The 22,796-nt window shown below is 50.6% G+C and overlaps 1 protein-coding gene across 6 annotated transcripts; it reads right to left on the minus strand.

Moving 5' to 3' along the window:
* Positions 1–550: 550 nt before the first annotated feature.
* MYCBPAP (MYCBP associated protein) lies at positions 551–19,343 on the minus strand. 6 transcript variants are annotated; one of them, XM_081027109.1, is made up of 19 exons: positions 19,214–19,343; positions 13,070–13,197; positions 12,305–12,464; positions 12,058–12,161; positions 11,092–11,275; positions 10,728–10,843; positions 10,028–10,178; positions 8,774–8,889; positions 8,573–8,688; positions 7,978–8,089; positions 7,247–7,436; positions 6,608–6,795; positions 5,428–5,574; positions 4,533–4,958; positions 4,027–4,148; positions 3,198–3,313; positions 2,598–2,743; positions 2,238–2,408; positions 551–733 (listed from the first exon to the last, which is right to left on the minus strand). In XM_081027109.1, exons 1-19 carry the CDS (start codon positions 19,254–19,256, stop codon positions 632–634), a joined length of 2,838 nt encoding a protein of 945 aa, XP_080883235.1. In that variant the 5' UTR covers positions 19,257–19,343; the 3' UTR covers positions 551–631. The 6 variants fall into 6 exon arrangements, with proteins under 6 accessions (XP_080883235.1, XP_080883234.1, XP_080883233.1 ...); XM_081027108.1 differs by having other exon boundaries at positions 18,985–19,313; XM_081027107.1 differs by having other exon boundaries at positions 554–733; positions 2,238–2,411; positions 18,985–19,313.
* Between the last annotated feature and the right edge of the window lie 3,453 nt (positions 19,344–22,796).

A 22,796-nucleotide genomic window follows, 5' to 3' on the forward strand; every position in this document is an offset into this window, starting at 1 on the left:
CCAGAGGCTGGTTTTAAGGCAGAAAAATGGCTCAAAGAGGTCAGATGGTTTGATATGAGGAAGAGTAGGACGGACTGGAATCCAAAATAATAACCTCTGTCCGGGGGCAAAGGGTTCCAGCCTCTAAGGGTTAAGAGTGTGGAGAGCATGATCCTCAGATATGGAAGGGGCCCGTGGACCCAGCCAGTGTAGGAGCATCTCAGGAGCCAGGGCCCGTGGGGTCTAGTTCTCCTAGTCTCATACTTGGTCATACTTGGTAATGACAGTTGGGGAAGACCTGGCTCCAGGAAGCCAAAAGTGTGGACCAAAGAAGGCCAGAACTATAAGGGATGACGCTATCCGTCCTGTCACCTGGTTCGTTCCTTGTCCTGCTACCAATTTGCTCTTTAGTTCATCGTCCTACACATTACCTCCCCAGGTGTGTTCCTCCTGTTGGATGACTCCAGGAACTGGGACAAGGTGGGTGGGGATTCTGAGGGCAGATGGGACATGGGAGGACCTGGGCCATGAGCTGACCTCGTCAAGAGCTGGCATTCAAGACAAAAGGCATGATGGAAATGGTAGGAACCTAAAGGTTCTTTATTGATTTGTTTGTTAACCAGTTGCCCAGAAAGCTGCTTAGGCACAGGAGTCAGGTGCAGAGACGCAAAGGCTCCTCAACATTCTTTATGGGGCTGAGCTCATCAGCCAGGACCATCAGGTCAGTCACCAGGGTGTCCAGCAGCCCATAGACCTGGAAGAATGGGACAAACATCACAGGCAAAGATTTGCTCTGTGGAAGGCACCTACACAAGGACATACCCACGTGCTACGAAGGTGATTATCTCTACACCAGAAAGAACAGCTGGGGAGGGGATGAAACTGAAGTGGTGAGCGTTTCTGCAGAACTTTTGATTTTGCAAATAGTCTGGGGAGGTAATCCTGCACTAGCCCCTACGACATATGGGGAACATTAGAGCCTACCGTGGTTAAAGGGGCAATTCCAGGGAGGCCAGCGAGCCATGCTCATTTAGCCCCTTGGCGTGACCCCATCTTACCCTGGCCTCCTGAAGGCCAGCTTTCCTTCCTGTAAGATCACAGATCCACATACTGAAATGTCGCCAAGACTGTGCTCTCAGTGGGGCTGGACCACACAAGCCTCAGCAAGTTGGTTCTTCATCTCAGAAAGCCAAGGACGAGCCCACCGCATGGGTCTGCAGAGCCCTCTGATTACTTTCTAGACTCTATCAGCCTTCAGAAATTGCAGGATGTCACCAGCAGTAAATGGAGCTTCTGATCACATGAGTTCCAGAGTGTTACCACAATGCACGACATAATCCCAGCTACCCCGCTTTTCACAACAGAGGAAGACAAAGCTTCACCATTAGACTGATAAATCGAATGTGGTTTTGTGGACCTCCCTCTAAAACAAACAGCGACAATAACAAAGAACCCAACACAACACCTGGGTGAGTTTCTAAGGACCTACTGCTTAAGAATTCATCATTATGAAGTCTCTCTGGTGTTTCGAAACCCTTTCATTTGTTGGAAATCTACTCTGCATGGTGTTCCCCCAAGGAACACATCTGCCAAGACACGTCTAACACCGAGAGGAAGCGGGAGTGGCAGAAAGGAAGTGCTTCTGCTCTGTCCACCCCTAGTCTGTTTTCAAGGCAGCCAGAGTGATCTTCTAAAGCATGAGTCTACCATGTCACTCTTCTATTCAAAATCCTGTGTGATTTCTTGTGTCACTCAGAAAAACCCTGAGTCCTCACATGGCCCACAATGCCCACATGCCTGCTCCCTCTGTGGCCTCTGCTCTCTGTCCTCCTGGCTACTCTCTGCCCCTGTATTAGTTGCTCCCTCTCCCTAGGGCTCGCTTGCTTAGGGGCCCACATGGCCACCCCTCACCTCCCTTCAAGTCTCTGTTTGATGTCACCTGCTCGATGAGGCCCACCTGCACCACTTGGGCCTTCCTTGACCCCCCTGGCTCTCCTCTCTCTCTCTCTCTCTCTCTCTCTCTCTCTCTCTCTCTCTCCTTTCCTTTGTGCTCATCACCTAACATACCAGATGTGTTACTTATTCATGAAGTCTGTCTTGCACGCTAGGATGCCCTTCACCAGGGCAGTTCTGCTTCCATCATGGATACAGTAAGTGCTTATCCCTTGTGGAATAAATGGAATGAATGAAGGAGAGGAGGAAGGTGCGCAGGGCAGGTGTGAGTGAGGGGAGGGCTGAGTGCCAGGCTCTGCCTTCACCTCAGTGTGCAGCCTCTGGGTGTATTTCTCCATGACCATGGGATCCATGGGTTCCTGAGAAGGGGTGGTGCTCTCAGGGGTAGGGTCTTCCAAGGAAAGCCTGTCCCGACTTAAAGATTTCATAGGTTTCTTGTCATCCTTTGCCTTGTGCTTCTTGCTGTTTAACCGGTCCTGCTTGGAGAGACGAGACAAGCATAGCCTTCAATAGCTCCCAAGGGAGGTCCAGGACTGTCTTAAGAGCAGTTCTCTGGGTGAGTTAGGGCATCATGCTGGAGTGACCACCCACCTTCTGCAGCCCCTCCGGTGCCTAGCCCCCCCAACTCCCAGCCCAGCCCCAGGTCAGACCATGTCCTAGCATACCTCTTTCCCTGGCGGCTTGGCTCCTTTTTTATCTTCTTTGTCTTTGATTCCCAACTGCTTCTTTTCCTGGGTTGCTCCTTTCCGGTCCTCCTTCCCAACTTTCCCAGAAGTCACCTTCACTTCTATGACAGGAGGTGATTTTTGATCTAAGGGAGGTGAATGGAAGACAACGTGGCCTGTTAGCCTCCCTGACCACACAGGCAGGAGTTGAGCAAAGCAAAGTGCTCTCAGCAGCTTTGAGAGAATTCCCACAGACTAAGAGCAGAGTCCTGGCTCAGGCGCATGGCTTTGTGGGGACTGTGGGGCAGGGGTGAGGCCTGGTTCTAGTCTCAGCTCTGCCACACTCCTATGTATGGCACGGACAAGTCATTTAACCTCTCTGGGACTCCACCTGTGAAAATGAGGGGACTGAACTAAAGTGATCACTAAGGTCACTTCTGGGTCCCAAATCCTGGCAGCAGATAAAATGATAGCAGGGGCCTATTCCATGGATCAGCCTAACAGAGGTTCTACCAGAATCGTGTGAACGGCTGGGACGCCACTGCTCTCTGGGCACAGGGATGGGGAAGGCTGTGCAGAGGTGTGGCTGCAGTGTCTGACCTTGCTCTTCTGGCATGTTCAAATAGATGGTCTCCTTATCAGGAAGGCCCAGCAGAGCCCTCAGCCATAGGGAATGGCTCACCAGGCTGTCAATCACATCCCGCCACAGCTGCAAACTGGAGGGCAAGACAATAGAGAAAAGCTATCACCCCTCATTTGCCCTGGAACCTGCAGAGGCTTGGATTCTTCCCTTCCAAGACACTGATGCCAAGAGCTGCCATGAAAATGCCGTGCCCCTGTCCAGCCAGCATCCTCACCCGCACCTGTGCAAGTGTTCAGATGGGAATCTGGCTTCCTTTGGGCAGCAGCCAAGAAAAAGTCACCCAGAGCCAGGGTTAAGATCAGTCTTTACTCCAGCTTGAAACCATGGCTGGACCTTGCATGAGATTTCCAGCATGAGGCTCCTGGGATATGTTCTGGGGAGTCTTGCCAACACCTACCCCCCAAGCCTATCCAAGCAAGTCCCAAACAGGGGATGGGAAGGGAAGGCTGACAACCAAGAAGTGAGGCTTTTCATGAAATATGCCCCTCTTCTCACAGCCCTCTGGTTTCTCCTCTGTTCATTCCTCTGCTCATTGAGAAGGAACAAGGAAAGAGAAAAAGAACAAAAGGTCGAGGTGCTTACTCTGCTGTGAAAGCTCCCCAGGGAGCAGCAGGTGGCTGTAGGGGATGCTGTGGCAGGTGCCACCCGTGGAATGTTTGCAGCATCTTTTAGCAGCCTGAGCTCAAGGGGAGCTCAGCCTTGAGTCCTGGGACTGCCTGCTCAGAACCCCTGGCCAGATGTCACAAAGGGAAGAAGATGGGCCAACTCTCCTGGTGGGGCACCTACCACATCTGGTACAGGATGTCAGACTGCAATGGCCTCTGTTTTTGGCACAGCTCCAGGGCTGCTTTGTTGAGCCTGATTAAGGCGTCTTCTCTCTGGTTCTCCTCAGGGAGCGTCATCACTGCCTGGCAGGGTCATAGGTATTATGGGCAACCCTTCTGCCCAGGGCACCAAGGGTCCCTGTGTCCTCTAGTGATGGGCATGATGTGGTGAGGAGATAAAGCCATGGAGAATCTGTCTGGGGTGCCTTCTGTGGGAGCCTGAGACCTCCTTTAGGAATGTGTACCTATGAACCCCTTTTCCAAGGTTTGCCAGAGTCAGAGAGGGAGCCCCTCCCGCACCATAGTGATCTAGGTGCCTGAGACAAAAAGAGATGACCCAAGAGACTGCTTTCTCTGGGCCCTCAGGTTATATTTCTTTGCCCTTGGAGGCAAGAGGCACTGCTGGGGCCCTCCCTCACCGGCTGTGCCAGGGCCATTCTCCCCCACCCTTCAGGGTCAGAGAAGCACCTTTCTGAAGTCCTCCAAGCAGAGGTTCCACTTGGGCAGGGGAAGGCCCTCCAGCTCCCAGGGGCTCTTGGCACTCTCCAGGTCTGGGCTCCCCTCCACCAGGATCTCCTCCATGATGCTCTTCCACCCAGAACTCCTGACCCCCACTCCAGTCTTCTTGGACCTGAAAGAATCTTGGGAGTCTCTGAGGGTCATATGCTCGTGCCGGGACTGTTGGGGTTCCACGACCAGGCTCCTAAAGTACGCCAAAGACTCGGTGTTCATCGGAGTCTTCTCTAAAGAGGCTGGCTGGGCCATTGTCGCCTGGGCCCAGGGGCTGAGGCGCTCCTCCTCGCCTGGCCTCGCCCCCTCGGCCTTCGGGGGTGGGATCACATACTGGTACCACAGTCTGTGCAGGTCTTGCACCACTCGGTGCTGGTAATGCAGCTGTAGCAGAAGCAAGGGAAAACACGTGATGAGGAGGCCAGGCGTGGGGCACCCAGAACCCGTCCGCCTGCTTAGGTTTCCCTGTTCCCTCAAGAGCACTGACGGAGGAGGCAGGGAACGAGCCAGCAGGAGCGCTGTGGCCAGAGGGGATCCCTACTCTCCCTTCAACTTGAGCATCTCCAACGTAAAGCATGTTTTTGCATGTGGGCTGCCAGAGTAAGGTTGGGTTTGAATGAAAGAGTCTGTGAAGCTCTGTTCACACCAAGCATCCACTTAGGAGCTAAGTTATTTTGGGCAAATTATTTAACCTCCTGGGCCTCAGTTTCCCCCATTTAAAGTGAGGATATAAACAGTGTCCATCTCACAGAGCTGCTGTGAGGAGAAGGTGAGTGACTCATGATTTTGGAGGGTTTGCTTTTCCTTTCACCCAGGGCACACACACGGGGCAGGGGCCATGCTGGGCCTGTACTTGAGGATTCCTGTGGTGGAACAAGTCCTCCTCTGTGAGATAGGTATCCACAGGTGACTGCGCACGCTCTGGGGTCAGGATCCCTCCCAGCAGCTCCTGCAGCACACTCTGCACGATGGTGACTGCTTCGTGGCATGCCAGCTTGGTCTGGGAAAGAAAAGGTGGCACGAGATGGCAGCTCAGGCTTTCAAAACCCATGTTGCACCCCGAAGGGGAGATCCTTCAGGATGATTTTGTCCCTTCCTAGGGGTTGAGTTCCTGCCATTATCACACACACACACACACACACACACACACACACACACACACTTATTCCCAGACTCCAAACCCCATGGGTCTCCCCAAACATCCTTGTTCCCTAAAGAAGCTGAAAGGATCCTGATGAGGGGCCAGTTGTAAAGATGTTGCTCCTTTGTGGGGCCAGGAGGTCACATAGTCAGCATTTCCCACCGATTAGGAAGAAGGGCCAGGGCCAGGAGCCACACGGTTGGGCCTCACTGAGAATGTGATCTGGCCACAGAGTCAGTGTCACAGAAACAGGGGAGGGGCATCTCAAGGGAGAGGCTAGTCCTATCGTAGTGAGTAAAGCAGCCATGGCATTTGTCAAAACTACCTCTGATCACCATCCATTGAGCCCCAGCTGAAGTAGCTGGCTTCTATTTGTGGACCACAGTGAATGAAAGGCACAGTTTCGAAAGAATCCCACAAAGCCCAGCACCAGGTGGCTGGACTATGGACTTGGCCAGGGTGGCAGATTCCCAGCTCCTACCTCATACTCACACCTGGGGGCCACCCCACTGGTTAAATTGTCCTCTCTGGTGTTGCCTGGTTTTGAAGTCTTGCCCGTTAAGCGTAACACCACTGGATGGTACCAGACAGCAGTGAACAAACACAGTACCAGGGCACAGGGTCTTTTGCTGCATGTACTCAAGCAAGTACTTTGCGCAGTCTGCATCTTAAGGCCCAGTCTCATCTCTTTCTGGCGGTGGGAGCAATGCTTGGTGGAGCTCAATTGCCCGTCTGATTGCCTGCCCACCCATCTTTAACATCACAAAGCCCCGAGGAGTGTTTGTTGAGCAAGAATAGCAGGGAGAAATAAGATCCCTGCAGGCAGTGCCAAGAAGCACACCAGCTAGCGTATCTGGTGTGTGCACAGGGGCCAAGATCCGGGGTCTCTTACCTCCAGTAACTTCCTCTCATCCATAAAAATGTCCTGAGCCAAGGAGACTGCGTAGAGATTGACCTGTAGGACAGCACCTCCTAACAGGATAGGGTGGGTTCCGAATGCCCAACATTCCCTGAAGATCCCAGCATTCAAAGACTTGAAGAAGAAGGTAAAGGTTTTAGTTTCTCCAGGCAGAATCACACCTGAGAGGGACAGACAGAGGTTTTCACTGAGGAGGAGCTAGCTGAGCCCCGAGCCTGTCCCCATGCAGATACATTTAACTGAGCCCCACGTAGGGTGACCGATTGCCCTGGTTTGCTCAGGACTGAGGTGTTTCCTGGGTTCAGTACCAAAATTAAGAAAGTCCCAGGCAAACAGGGACAGCTGGCCTCAGGCTTGTGCCTGGAGGTAACTGAACCCTTAGAATGCCCTTTAGAATGTTCCCTGGTGTCTCACACTTCCCTGTGTCCCCAAGAGTTCTACTCTTCCTCCAACAGACACGAATAGTTAGATGACACACATCACAGAAGAAATGGGGTGGCGGGGATGAGGCGGGGAAGAGGGAGCTTGAGGAGCCGGGCATTCGCTAGACTTTGGCTTCTCAGACATCCAGGACGGACGGAGCCGGTGAGTAGGGCCACTTCTCCCAGGTACCTTCCCGATTGTTAAAGTAGAATCGTTGCATTCTGTTTCTCTTTAGGGCTTGAAAAGAGTCCGGCTGGGACTGCCGCCGCCAGTCATACCAAATGGCCACAGTGCCGTTATTGACCACGGTCAGTTCTGAAGATGTTTTCTGCCCTTCCAGAGTTTCAAAGGTCAAGCGGACAGCAATTCCAACATGCTTCTGGGGAAGGAGGAGGAATGGAGACATGTCTTTGAGGGAGGCCCTTGCCTCAGGTGGCCAACTTATCCTGGTTTACCTGGGACTTTTCCAGGTTTGGCACTGAAAGTCCTGTGTCCCAGGCCTCTCGGGCCTGGCCACTGTCAGACAGAGTGGTGTCATACCCCAATAGTGGCTGGCTCTGAGGTGTCATCAACAGTAAGAAGAGGAGATAAAACAGATTTTATATCTGATGAACACTTCTGTTCCTCAGCACCTGAAGAATATTTTGGAAACTTCTTCAAGCCATACCTGTTTGAGGTTTGCTTATTTACGTGATGGGGGCTAGGGACAAACTGGGTCGCTTGTGACATTCTCTTCTCAGTCTTGTGACTTTATTCTGGCTCACATTAGCATTGCTGTTACCATTTTCAGACATGCTGAATGCGTGACCAGATACACATGCAAGTGGGAGACTGTAGGCTCCCTGTGATACCACAGTCACCTAAGGACTGCAGCCGAGGGGGGCCTGTCCAGCAGGTGGGTGAGGCGAAGGCAGGTTTACCTTGTCCTGTGGGTTACTGCCTCTGATCCAGCAGGCCGGCTTCCCACAGAATAGCAGAGAAGGGCCAAGAACAGGCATGGGGACCACGTCAGGGTAATTGGCCAATAAGTCTCTGTAAGAAAAACCAATAACATCGTCTTCCTGAGACTGCCACAGTCTTGCCACTTGTAGCCCCCAGAAATGGTTGCCAATAAGTCTGGAGTGGTGCCCGGCTCTGCCCTCCAATGGAGTATCATCAGCTCCACTTGAGCTCAGCTTTATCTTGCTCCATTCCCGTAGGGGAGAGGGTCTTGAACACACAGAGACCCTTCTTGCCGGGCCACTCAGTGTGGGTCACTCTGAAGGAGCCCCACTTACCAGCAAAGGAATGTCTGGGAAATCCCCAGGAGGAGTTGGTTGCTGGGAGGGAACAGATGGCCATAGAGACACTGGCACAGGTGTGGAAGTGGGCTAGAGGAGCGGGAGGCAGCCACTAGCGAGAGGCTGGGATGGGGGCATCCTGATTTCAGGAAGGGAAGCCTGCCCTGTAATACTGTGGGTGCTGGGGGAAGCCGTACTCTCCCACCGCTCTCCTTAGAGCCCAGGCCCAACTCACAAGCTCACTGTGTCTTCAGAGGAACTTCTCTGGCCCTCTTCAATCACTGAAAAGTCTTCCACTGTAACAGTCGAGAAAGGCTGCCCTCTGCCCACCACCTCCAGGCCATGAATATCCTCAGAGAAACCAAGAAAGGAAAGATTAGCTGAAGATAGCCGCCACCCTAAGGGGCTTCAGACTGGGCTCGGAGGCATTACCAACCTGCTGGCTAAAATCCAGCTCTGCCATGATACTCTGCAGCTCCTTGCGACGGTAAATCAGAAACAGACTCCGATCCCAGGTGTAGCGGTACCAAGCATCTTTCTGGGCCAGCAATCCTAGGGCAGGGTCCAAGGATCCTCAGTACTGCTGAGGATCTGTGCCGCCTTTCTCACTCACTCTACAGGGCTCTGAACTCACCCATCCCAGCACTGTTTCTGGGAAAGGGGAAAATGCAGCTTCCCTGTGCAGCTGGCTCCAGTCCTCACACCCCATACCTACCGCTTCCGCAACACTAGACAGGACTCCTGCAAAATTACCTTCCAAACCATCAAATCTTTGGATTGTAATAAAAGCAATAGCAGACACCTTTTACTGAGTGTTCACCAATGGGTCAGAATCTCTTAATACACATCATGTTTCATTTTAACCCTCTCACAGACCCATCAGTACTTTACGGATGGGGACACTGAGGGCCAGAGAGGTCAAATAACGCGCTTACGTTCACAAACCCAACGGGGCTGGGATCTGAACCTAGGCAGTCTGGTAGCGTTTAAAGTAGAACTGCCCAATACAAATACCATGCAAACCACAAATGCGAGGCATGTATGTACTTTAAAAATTGTCTAGATGGTTTAAAAAGGTAAAAAGAAACAGGTGGAATTAATTTTAGTGACATAGTTTAACTCACTATATCAAAAACATTATCATTTCAACATATAATCAATATAAACATCAGAATATATTTTTTTAATACGAATCTTCGAAACCCAGCGTGTGGTTTCCACTTACAGTATGTCTCCGTTCTGACTAGCTACATTCCAGGTGCTCAGTAGCCACAGTAGTTTGCAGCTGCCACACTGGACAGCGTAGCCCTAGACCAGGGGTGTCCAAACTTTTTTCAACGTTCACCAAGGGCCATATGCGGTAAAATACACAAACAGCCGGGCCACTCACTCGAGGTGAAGAACGTATCTCCTCACCTGGTTTATGTAAGTAAACTAAATATATTTTTGGAATTTGCTGAGGGCCCATTAACAATGGATTGCGGGCCGCAGTTGGCCCGCGGGCCGCAGTTTGGACACCCCTGCCCTAGAGCTTCCACTCGCCTCTGTTTCTGCCACCTCTTCTATCACTGTCTTACTGAACAGGGAACTGGACCTCTATAGGGTTACGGGACTTGATCCTAGGTTGGCTTCATAGGAGGGCCATGCTGTCCCACCTCCTAGGCCAGTCACAAGCTGCCTCACTCCTCACCCATCTCCGCCTGGATGGAGTGTGGCTTCCTGATGTGAGTAATTGGTTCCAGGAGGCCTCGCTGCGCTTTTGTTTTCGTCATTACCAGCCCTGTGATTTCATCTCCCAAGTATTCCAGTCGACTCCAGAACCCACTGGTCTCGTCACAGCACTGGCAAGGAAAGGTAGATGAGTCAGATCACCTGGACACCTTGGAGCGCGGCTGGGGGTGGGGGGCATGCCTGGGAGATAAGAGCACCCGCAGACTACAGAAGCTTGCTCTGGGGGATTCGCTGCTGCCAGGAGAGGAGAGAAGCATCTACTTCTTTCTTGTTTTCAGGATGTCCTGTTGTAGCCTTCACCTGGCCCAGACAGACAGTGTGGGTGATACAGGTACTGCACTGACATACGAGACACAGCATGGTGGCCTAGGTCATCCAAAAGCTGGAGCCTCAGCTTTTAGGAGAGAACACTAAGACTATTCTAATAATCCAGTATCTGTGCTATCTTTCTCCTCAGATTGACTACCAGTGATTGCCACAGGCTGGATTACTTAACTGGTCAGTCCCTAAACACCCAATAATAGGACCAATACTATCATTTGTAAAGGACTTGAGGGCTCGACAATGCTTTGCAATGGATACATTTGTCCCCACTGTGCAGGCAGCCATCCCTGTGTCCAGACCCCCTGCTCACTGGGGCTTGGGAACTCGGTCCTTACCTTCCCATCGTGCTGCGTTGGAAGTGCTCGATCAATGAGCTCCCGTTTCTCCTGGGTCTGTCTGTAGGTCTCTCCCATATGCATCAGCAACTCACCCACAGGCTTCTTCAGGCGTTCTAGAGAGGGAGCCAAGAATGTAGCCCCTCCACCAAATCAGAACAAACAGGGGCACAGCACTCGGCACTGCTCAGCCCCATCACTGGGCTGATTTCAGGACCCACTGGGAGCGAGAAGCACTGGGAAGCAAAAGGCACAAACATGCTCAGCCTGAATGGAGGCTCTGGACAGGTGGGGGAGAGAAAACGCACAGCCGCAGAGCCTAGATGCCAGAAGAGGCCAAGCGGACCCCATCCACTCAGCTCACCGCTGAGGGCTTCCTGTTGCCTCTTCCGCAGGGCTACGTTGCGCTGCCAGTTTTTCAGAAAGTTGTGCTGAGGAGGTGGGGCCCAGGGATGTGCCTTCTCTTCTTTAGGGGCTTTCTGCTTCTGCTCTTCTGTAGCTGAGATGAGGGTCATCAGACAGGACGGAGTGTGTATCAGCTCAGCCAGCTGAAAAGTACAACATGAGTGTGTGCAGGGTAGTGCGAAGGCGCTAAACCGGGGCTGAGCAGAGATTTGTCCAGATCTAAATCCCTGTGGTCCTCCTGCTCTGCTGAGGAACCCTCCTCCTCAGGACCCTAAAGTAGCAAGTGACAGAAAAATCACAGAACCAGGGGCCCTCTCCCCCAGAGTGGGGACCTCTGTTCTAAGACTGTGGTCAAAATCTTTCCATAGCTCTGTCCTCCTCACAACTGATGTTAATTGACACCTTCACTGGCAGGGTAACCGAGACATTTTTATATGACCCCTTAGCACCTGACCAATCAGAGATTCTTCGCCTGGAACCAGAGAAGCAAAGACCTGAGAGACAGAGAGCACCATGATGGGAAAGTTGGTAAGACCGGCCAACTCTACGTGTGGCCCTGGGAGCTGTGAGAAGGCCAGTCTTTGGAGATGGGAAAATGTAGCCAGTGCAAGAGGAGCAGGGCCAATGAGGGAGCATGGGCTCAGAGCCCTGATGCCTTTCTGGGTTCATTCTAACCAAGCCAGACACACTCTCGCCTTTGGATTCTTCAAGGCACCTCTGTATCCCTATAGTGACTTCTTGACTTCAGCTGAAGCCAGCTTAAGTTGGCTTCGCTATTTCAGGGGGAGGGTCACTTATCACTTCAAACTCCAGGAACCAGAGACTGGACTGCCTTTTAAACCCCAGACCTGCTTGACTCTGCCAGGTATGAGACTGAAATGACTTCAGTGACTTTTCTTGTCCAGGCAGCTCTGTACAAACGAACCTGGGTGTTCCCTCGAGCAACTGCAATTCTCTTAAAGTCCTGGAGACTCCCCAAGATGTGGTGGGGAAGGATCTGGTCACTGCCATGGAAACTGTCACCTGGACCTGGAGGGAGGGGTGGAAAGGGAAAGACATGCTGTAGCTAGCGGATGTAATTCAAGGGGGCTACTTTCTGACGGAGACACTGCTTTCTTTCAAGGCTGACTCATGAATTCAGAGATCAATACCAGGGTCAACGCTGAGCTTACCAGAGTAGTCCAGGGGCTTTGTGGCTGCCTCTGGAATAGCAGGATGTGCTACTAAGTGGCAGACTCTCCTGCTAGGATCCTTGGGTTTGAGTTTACGGATGAAAAATTTCTGAGTAATGACATGCTTATCTTCTGTTTCAATAAAGCGAGGAATGTGTTGCTAAAAAGAAACAAAACAGAGGAGAATTCCACTTGAGATCAGGAGGAGGAAAAATACCACCCATCTCCTCTGTCCTAATTCTTCGTGGAATTCCTGAAGGCTGACAAATCTGTTTCTCCAGCTCTTCCCGTATGTTCTGTTGAGGAAATGCCTATGCAACAGACATGAGACTTAATAATGTTCTGGAGGGAAAAAAGAATAACATCTTATACCTCCAGACAGTTGATGTGAGAAGTGGCTGACTCTTCCAGGTAAAGCATGGGGTTAGGGTTTATCAGCTTATCCACATCTGTAACTTTGCTCCTGAAACTCGTTTTCCCATCTGTGAAATGGGGAGGATGGCACTTGCCTCCATGAGAAGCAAGGCACCTCATCATCTCATTCCCCTGTGGTTCTAGAAGAGTCTCAGGAATTTTAAAACAAACAGTAAATTCTTTTAGATGTAAAAGTGAAAAGAATTTGAGTTCAATGGATTTTTCCATGGAATTAGACATTCCCTGTGAGTACGGAGGTGGTAGAGATGGTGGACACGGTTGATATTCCAGACCATGTATACTGGTAGGGGAAAGTTCCTGCAGGAAGGAATCCCTGGACTTCATCCTTACCTTCTTCAAGTCTTCCTTCTTAATGGCTAAGGCAAGAATGTCGTCTCCTTGTAAGATGTTGCTAACAGGCTCAGGTTCTTCCTGAATGGGGGGTGTGGGCTGTTCAGGTAACTTTGCCCGCTTTTTTTCTGAAGAGAAGCAGAAGATTACAGGTGCTTAAAAATAGATATATATTAGATTCCATGGGGGGGGGACACAGCTGGCCCCATGGACGGACAGCGGTGGTTGCCAAGGTGACCTGGGCAGCACTTGACTGGGGCGACAGGAGTTCTCTCTTGAAGGGCCCCCTACCCATTGCCCTTGACCTGCCACAGTGACTGAAGCTTCTGTAGCCGGAATTGAGATCAGAAGATGTTCCATTTCAGGCTGTGCTACTTCTAAGCTGGGCAGCCTTGGGTACATCACTTAACCTCTTTTGGCTGCAGTCTTCTCTTTTGCTGTGCTAAATCATTAGTTCCCAAATATCAGTCAAACATCTGCCTCAGAATGTCCTCAGAAGTTTTACAAATACAGCTTCCTGGCTCCTGTGTGGAGTCAGGGTCTGGGAAGCTGTATGTTTTAAAACTCCCCAGGTGGTTCTGATGCGTCCAGGTTTGGGACAGCTGGACTAGTTGCTTTCTCAGCCTCTTCCATTGCTGGCACTGATCCGTTCTTCTGGGTGAAGGCATCAGGTTTTTCAAGACATTGGTTAACATATAAATGTTCTGAGGGAGGAAGCACAACATTCACAGCTGACCATTTATTTCATGTTCTTTCATTTAATAAATACTGTTTTAAGTATCTTCTATGCGCCAGGCACTGTGCTTGACCCTGGGGATATAAGGCCTCTAGAGATTCAGGCTTCACCCATGGGAGACAAGGCTGTCAGGCTGAACTTGGGTTACCATGGGAGCAGCAGGGGGCCCCAGTTCAGTGCGTGGGGTAGTCAGGGAAGGCTTCCTAAGATGGTGATGTTTAAACTGAGAGCTGAAAGAGAACACTGACAAGGGAAAGGGCTTGGGGAATAGGCATTCCAAAAAGACTAGCGTGAAGGGGCCTAGAGGCAAGAGAGAATGGTGCACACTCCTGGAACTCAAAGCATGTGCTTTAAAAATAGTTGGAGTGTAGCGAGGTGGGAGGTAGGAAGCAGTGCCTGGGGAGGGAAGTAGAAGCCTTATCACGAAAAGCTCAGTGAGCCGTGGAAAGGACTTCAGTCTTCCTGCCGTGGGCCGTCACATGGCAAAGAATGCATTAGGGGTTGCAAGACTGAGGACAAGATTATTTAGGCGTCGACTGCAGTAATGAAGTGGTTGACAATGATAGTAGCTCATGGGACTGGAGAAAAGTGGAGAGATCTGAGCCTATTTCTCTCAGGTGCCATGCCAACACATGGCATTGAGAACTCATGGGGGAGAAGTGAGTTATTCTCCAACGAGAACACACTCTCCGCCTTCCTTCCAGGGGTGGGTTAACAGTTTGAAAAGCATCTCATTTCTCTGGCTGGGATCCTCCTGTCCGCTGCCCTCAGGTTTAGAATGGTTTGATAGAAGGCCCGACAGAAAATAATCGAAAGACAACTTGAGCCCTGACTTTGGGGACTTTAAAACAGAACTTGGTTTTGTCCACTGCTTCTCACAGTATTCTAATTTTTCAGAAGTAATATCACTAAAACATCAAAGCAGATGTTTTGGTTACCAAACACAAACTCTTTTTTTAGGCAATGTCCACATAGTTGGTGGCAAAAAAGCAAAACAAAACAAACACCAAACGCCAAGCCAGAATCATTCCAAACATAACTCTAAATTCGCCTATGGGCTAGAGTCCATCTCCTCAGCCGTGGGGTCAGCTAAGCTGCATGGCTCTGGTCCCATCCACTGCCAAGCATGGACACGCACCCTTAGGTTTCGATTTCTACTTCCCTTCTCCCTTCTACCGTCACTAAAGCTGGTGGCAGCCCAAGAGAGAATTGGTACCAGCTGAAGTTCTGCTTCTACAAATATTTCTGCGTTTCTATTTTCTAGGACATCTCCTTCCTCTGTGCCTCACCTTGGCTCCTTCTACGTCGTCCCCATGCTTTTTACTGGTGGGTGTATAATTACCAGGTGTGAATTTATAAACCTTCAACATTGTTCAAGGTTTCTAGAACGGTCAGTGACACTCTGGTCAGAGGTTTTTCTGAGAAGGTTATCTTAATATACCGTCAGGGAATGGTGTGTTCCAGTTAATAAAATAGTCACAAAAATGATATGTACATTTGAAACTTCAATTCACCCTGCAGAATATTTACCAAGCACTTTGTGTGTGCTATAAACTGCAGAGAGGGTGAAGATATGGCTCCTTAACCTATAAAAGGTGAAGATATGGCTCCTTCTCCTGAGGAACTAAAAAATGCAGCAGACACTAACTCACACCCATCACAACGGAAGGGCCTCTAATTAGTGGCACAGGCAATAGGTTACACATCAAGGCAGGAACAGATGGATGTGGATCATACAGTTTAGGGCTCTAAGCAAAGGTTCAGAAGAGCAGCTGCAAGCGTCAGAAGCTGCTTCACTGTTAGGCCTTGAAGTACAGGAAGGCTTAGCACAGGTGGAGCAGCAGAGGTGTTCCAGGTGGGTTCACAGTTGGAAGAAAGGTGGAGGCAGGACTGAGCATGGCAAACGTGAGGCATGGCTTGTTGGGGGAGGTGGGGGTGATATTGGAGATGAGAGGAAAACCAGGGCTTTGTAAAGCTGAAGCATCTGATCTTCCTTTGTCAGCAGGAAGGAGGTTTGGGCCAGAAGAGTGAAATGAAAGCAGTATTTCAGAGTGATTCATCCAGTGAGGGTAAACCAGGTAGGCTGGAGGGGCAGAGGCAAGTTGGGGAGACCAGGGAGGAAGGATAATCCCGCAGGGGTCACTTCAGGACCTCCGGGAGGACTCCGCTGGGTCAGGGTGTCTCACTACTGAACCTGTAGGGGCCCAGCTATTTCCTGTTCTTTGGTCTGGAAACCCAAGCTAAGTGGGGCTCCTGGTGAGCCATACAGCTAGCATTTCTCCCTTGACCCTGACAGCTTCGAGGGGGTCAGAGACCAGCCCCCTTGCACTTGACACCTAGTGTGGAGCTAGGCCAGGTGGCTAGAGGCAAGGTGTTCAAGCCGGGTAGGGGAGAGGATACTGCTATAGAGGGAGAAGAAATCTGGACTCTATTTTTCTGCTTCTTGTTTTAGCTAAATGTTACTCTTCTTTGTGTTGATTAAAGCCTTCAGAAAATTCTGACCTCAGGGTTGCTGTTGGGGCAACCCCAGGAGGGGCTGTCCCTACCAGGGCTGAGCTTTACTTGATGGGGGAGGGGGATGTGATACTCCTGAGAGTCCCCCGCACCCTATTTCTTAACAACAAGACCTGGGAGTCAAAGGGCTAGGATCTCTAAACAGGTTTAGTCACAATATTTGTTTGCTTTTTTGCTTATAATTCAGAGACGTTGGAGAAACACAGCACAAGATTACAAGATTACATGTGTTGACTAGCGGTATTATAGTGGGGTGGGAGGAAGTTGTGTCCTTCTACATTAGAGGTTTCCCCTGAGATACTTACGGGGCTATCCTCACCCTGGTGCACGTTCTTAACTCAAGGGCTAGTTAATAAACTCAATTTCCTCTTATTGAAAATAAATATGCAATGAAAAATCTTTCCTTGATTTATTCAAACCTGATAAGATCTCCAGAAACTAGGGTGAGCAATGGCTAGGAAAGCCCTTGACTGCCCTTGGGAAAGGAGACCAGCTATTTTCTCTTTCTCTCTTAACTGTTTAAAAGTATATCATGAAACAGCATCTCAATGCAGCCTAAATCAGACTTTCATACCAGAAAGAAGCATTAAAGAAAGCCATATTGAAAAGTGGCCAAGATCCTGTTAGTTGAATTCTAAGCCCCTCTCCTCAAACTGCTTTCACCACGACTCTGGGCTGGGTCTCCCCAAGGCCTGCAAGGGCACGCCCAGACTATCCGACCTAGCAGAAAAGCCCTTTCTTGGAAAGTCCCTGTCCACTTATGCAGGTCCCTCTGGCTCCCTTCCCTCTCCTCCACCCTCACCTCTGCCCTGGCCACCAAGGTCATACATGTTCACAGTTACATGCCTCAGCTCATGCTGCTCCCTAGACCTGGAGAAGTAAACCCACCACCATTTATTTCTGGTCGGCCACAAATGTCACCCTCTCCAGAAAACCTCTCCTCTTGAGTTTACCATCTAAGGCCTGCGTCAGGTGCTCTGAGTCCCCTTAATGCCTATATCACAGCATTTATATTGTCTGGTTGTTCCTCCAGAAGTTCACTAGATTCAGTTTCCCGAGGGCTGCAGTCACACAGTTAATACCAAAGACGCGTGTTGTCCAGCACAGTGCCCCCACACAGCAGGCCTTCAGTAAATGGAAACAGCAAAAAAAAAGATGGAAGAGAGGGTGAGTTGCAAACGGGAACGTGTTCATGGAGTCAATCTGTTGTCAGGCACCCTGGGGCTCTCCCACATGCTAACCAGAGGGTAGCTGCAGAGGCCAGGGAGCAGTCCTGCTTGGTGACTGTCTGTACGTTAAACAAGTGGGACAGTGTATAGAGCTTATAAAATGTATTATATATGTTGGATTGAGGTTTGCAAAACAAGTTGTTTACTAGTAGGGACAGGACTATGGCCGCACATGTGTGAGACTAAAAGTAAAGTGAAAGTAAACATGTTGATGTTTAGAGCATGTACATGAAAGGAAACATTTATGTTGTGTGTGAAAGTGAGCGTAACAAAATTGAGTGATAAACATGTTTACCTTAGAGGTAAACGACTCCTGGCAAATTTCTGGTTATCACCTGAGAAGTAAACAAGTCCAAGGAAAAGAGGATAAAAGCAGAACTCCAGAGCAATGCCGTGAGTAGTCTGGACACTCCGGCTAAGACCCTCTGCAAGGTGCAAGCCGCGATAACTCCCGGACTCTCCGAAGTTCTTCCTTACAAGACCAGCTTGCCTCAGATCCATCGTGGGCCCAGTCATCTCTCCTGGACCAGGGACCTTCGCCATCTCAATTGACTCTGGGACTTGGTTCGTTATTAAATTCTATTCTATTCTGTATAACCTTCTGTGCCTACCAGAGCACTGGCCTCTGGAGGGACATTGGCTCCTAAATAAAGCTGTGTTACTCACTCTATCTGAACCTGTGTGTCGGGACTTTGTTCCCCACTCGCATCACGAGTACCACACAGGGACATAGGGCCCTGCAGAGGGGTTAATGTCCCCTTGACTTTCAGGAATAGACTGAAGTGTGGCGACTGCCTTCCAGGCGCTCACAACAGACAGGTGTCACCCAGCTGGAAAAGGTACGTGATGGGAAAAGGTGGTCAGAAACAGAACTAACCAAGTTAGGTTATTTCTTCGGTTTTTGCCAGCAGGACCCTTAAGTGACACCCCCAAAGAATCCCACCCCCAAAGAATCCCACCAAGGCTGTTGGTTTCACCACCTCAACATGTTTCTTGCATTTTTTCCTGAATTTCTTTTCCCAAGGACCCCATGTCCTTCTTGGCCCTTCTAGACTTTGACTCTTTCCTGGCTCGTCCGCACCACCCCAATAGCGGGATCCTGCCTCTGTACCCCATCTTAAGACATGGTTCCAGGTAGGGGTCTCCTAGGCCTTCCTGACCCCGGCCATCTCCCCAACAATTGATCCCTGAGTGTCTGTCAGTTCCACACTTCCTATGTCAAGGCCCCAGTGCCCTGTGCCCCCTTCCTTTGCGGGTCTCTGCCTTGTCCATCATCCCTAAGGTATGGGGTACACCTTGCCCCGTGCCCCATTCCCCCGTGATCTTTACCTCCATCTTGGTGTTACCCCACCCTCCAGGCCCCTTTTCATGAATCCCATCCAAGAACCCCTGACCCTGTCGGGTTCTTCTGAGCTCCCAAGGCAGCCAGCGCCAACCTTTTAAGTTTTCTGCGGCCTCCAAAAATCTGCTTGGAGGTATTCTGAGGCGGGATTCCTTCTTTAGAGACTTCATGGCACCGCCCGAGCCGAGAGCGTGGCCCTGCTCCGCGGGGACCTGGGATAACGCGGCCGTGTGGCGGCCCCCGCGCCCCTGCGCGCGCCCGCCCGCCAGCGGTCGCAGCTGCGTCCATAGCAACCAATGCCCCTCGCGGGGACGCGCACCCACCGAACAACCTGGGCGGAGAGTGCCTGGAAGTCACTTTTTTCATCGGGCCGCCCCCACGCGCGCGCCAAGGGCCGCTGCTCCCCCGCGCGGACCTTGAAAACACCCCGGGCCCGACCGTGACGTCACAAGCGACGCCGGCGAGCGCCGTGGCGTCACCAGCCTTAGAGGCAGGGATGGGACCAGGCCCCCGGGAGCTGGAGGAGGTGGGGGAGGGGCTGCAAGAACCGGCCCGCCCCTCCCGGCACTACGAGCGGGTGTCCCAGCTGCAAGCCTCTCCCCGGGTTGCCCAGACTCCCGCCTCCTTCCTTTTCCCGGTCCACACCGCCGCCACGGGATTGTTCCTTTCACCCCGTGCCCAAAACCCTGGAGGGCTTCCAGTGGATTTCATCCCCCGGGGTTCCTTGCCTGTCCCCTACATGCGCCTGGTGACCTCCCCCCACGCTCCCTGCAGCCACTTTAGCCTTCCATCACTTCCCTAACCAGCCGAGCTTCTCTCCCCGCGTCCCCCCTTCCCCTCTCCCAACCACTTGGAGCCTTCTCATAATGCTGGTTTCAGTCCTTGGAGATGCTGATCTTGACTCCTATTTTAAAATAGCCCCTCTGTTACCTCAACTTTATAATTACACCTGGTTCATTTTTTCACAGAGCCCTAAATGCACTCTGGAATTATGTTGTTTGTTTATGTGGTTGCCTGTTGTTCAAGCTTGCTGTGAAAATGTAAACTGCATGAGAGCAGAGAGGCCTGTCCCTTGTCCCTACCCCAACCCAACATTTAGCCCATAATGGTCACTCTGTGGAATAATGAAGGGGCTCTAGAGCCATACAGAACTGGGTTCCAATCCCAGCTCTGCCTGCTTGCCAGCTGTGTGTTCTTGGGCCAGTCCTTTGACCTCTCTGAGCCAGTTTTCTCTCTTATAAGGTGGAGGTTATCAGGGGCCACTGTAAAGATTACACAGGGCCATGGTAAGGATTAACTGAGAGTTTGCGTTTAAACCACCCAACATTCCATACACTGTAGTGTTTTCTTAGTCAATTCTCAAAAATCATGCTGGGGTTGGAGAGAGCAGATGCACTCTGTACCCATTTTACAAATGGAAAAACAACTTCAGAGGGTAGAAGGATGTAAAGTCATCAGACTAGCGAGAAACACAATTTGAACCTGGTTCTCCCAAGTCCGAGGCCAGCGCTTTCTGTACCCTGTCTCTTAGGCCATTTCTGAGCTTTGCTGTAGTCTGCCCTCAGATGGGAGGAACAAGGGAGCATGCTAGGAGGGCTGGTCAATCCCAGCACTCCCTGTGTGTTCTCCACTACCAGGCCTCTCCAGGGGCATGGCCCCTTCTCTATGCCCCGCTAAACTTTCACTCTTCTTATGACTGAGATAGCCCTCATGTGTAGCCTCTCCTCTCCTGCTCTCTGAGGCCCAGGCAACAACTTCCTTAGGCTCTCCAGAGAGTCCCCAGTTCAGTTCACCCCATGAACATTTACTGAGCACGTATGATTCTGGAGACTGTGTCATTTGGGCCCTGCAGGAAGCAGATACTGTGATGGAGCTAATACACAAAGTTTATTGTCAGGAGCGATGGGGGCAGTGTAAAGCCTATGGAAGATGAAGGGAAAAGAAGCAGGACTGGGTTGGGAGAGCTTCAGATTGTGTTGCAGATCTGACAGTCTTGGCCAACTCAATGTGGACCTCTGGGTCAAAGAATATTCCTCAGAGGTTGTCAGCTCACTGCCCTCCTTGCAGGTGAACAGCAAGGTCTTCCTCGAAAGGGAATAGAAACTGTTCATGTCCATGGCTGCCACAGGAGCTCTGTGGGATATAGAAGAAAATAAATATTTTCTCTTGCCCTCAAGGAGCTCAGAGTTCCCTCTAGAGCGAAAGATAAACACATGGAACTAATCTGTTTGCCCAGCTTCAGGAGAGCCTTTTAACTTTGGGAAGTTGCAGAACTTGTGGGGAGCCTGGCTGGGGCAGGAAAGAGGCCTGGGGAGCTCTTCAGGGTGGATTCAGTGGAGGTTAAAGGACAAGGGAAGAAGGGAATGGGAGAGGTGCGTGGTCAGGCAGGTAAGCAACCTGGCTGGGCTCTGCCATCAGCCCCAATGACCTGAACAGGTCTCATCCCCTCTTTGGGCCTTTTATTACCATCTACATCATGAAGGTGTCAGACCAGATTAGAGCTGCTTAATCCTTTTTGAATCTGATCAAAGCTAAGACAGGTTCCCAGAAATGTGCTTTTTTTCTTTTTTGGTGGTAAAATACACGTGGCACAAAATTCACCATTTTAACAAATACAATGCAGTGTTATTTAGTTCATTCACAATGTTGTGCAACTGTCACCACTGTCTGGTTTCAGAATTTTTTCATCATCTCAAAACAAACCTTATATCCACTAAACATTCACTCCTCTTTTCCCTTCTCCCGCAGGCCTTGACAGACACTAATCTACTTTTTGATTGTCTGTCTTTATTGATTTATCTGTTCTGGATATTTCCTGTAAGTGGAACCATACAGTATTTGGCCTTTTGTGTCTGCCTTCTTTCACTTAGCATATTTTTAAGGTTCATCCATGTTGTAACATGTACTATCAGTACTCTAGTCCTTTTCATGGCTGAATAATATTCCATTGTATACCACATTTTGTTTATCCATTCATCTGCGCATTTGATTGTGCACATGACTTTTTTATTCAATTCCAGGGATTCTTGCAGTTCATTCATGTGCCCCAGAGGTGGGGCTGAGATCAGTGTGACTTAAACACAGAGCTGGGCCATCTGAAAGTGGGTTTCCAACTCTAAAGTGCTCAGGGGCTAGTGATTAATCACAACTTGGGAAAGGCAAAGTGGATATTAAGGAAGCCTTCTTGGAGGAGGAGTATTTGAGGTGGGCCACTAAAGATAAGAGTTCAACAGGAAGGTCAGCATGGCAGGTACTCCAGATGAAGACACAGTAGGAACCAAGGCCCAGAGGGAATCAAGCACAAGTTAGCATCATTTAGCCACCACAGCTTTAGCAGTCTTCTCTCAGTTTGGCAACTCTGAGCAAGCTCCTCGAGCCTGGGGAGGAGGAGGTGACCAGGTTGACAGAGGACAAGACGTCAATTATTGCTTCATGTCTTTGTTTTTTTCCACCCAGCCAGGTGCCGGGCATGTCGTAAGCTCCTCTTTGCAGAAGCTAAATAGTCTCCCTAAATAGAAAGTATGTTTCCTGTACAGCCTGCATCACCCCTTTCCAGGGACAGCCACCCTCCAAAGCCTGAGGTTGGGGCAGTCTGTTCTTAAGCCCCTCCAGCTAGCTCAGCCCTTCATGTCTGCCTCCCTCTTCCCAGTTCACCTCCATACAGACTCAGCCCTCTCCCCTATCATCTGCATTGCCCTCCCTTACACTGGCCATGCCCCCTGCACACCTGGCTCACTCTCCACATCTTGGTCATTCCCCTCAAATCCAGCGGCTGCCCCCCTTTAACAATGCATTGCACCACTACCCTCCTTATTAGACCCTTGCTCAGCTAACACACAGCAGGAATCTTCCATTTCTCTTGGCCCTGAAGTCAGGCCACTGTTCCCAGAATGGCCTAACTTCAGC

The sequence above is a fragment of the Rhinolophus hipposideros genome (genome assembly GCF_964194185.1).
Source record: "Rhinolophus hipposideros genome assembly, chromosome: 20".
NCBI lineage: Eukaryota > Metazoa > Chordata > Mammalia > Chiroptera > Rhinolophidae > Rhinolophus > Rhinolophus hipposideros.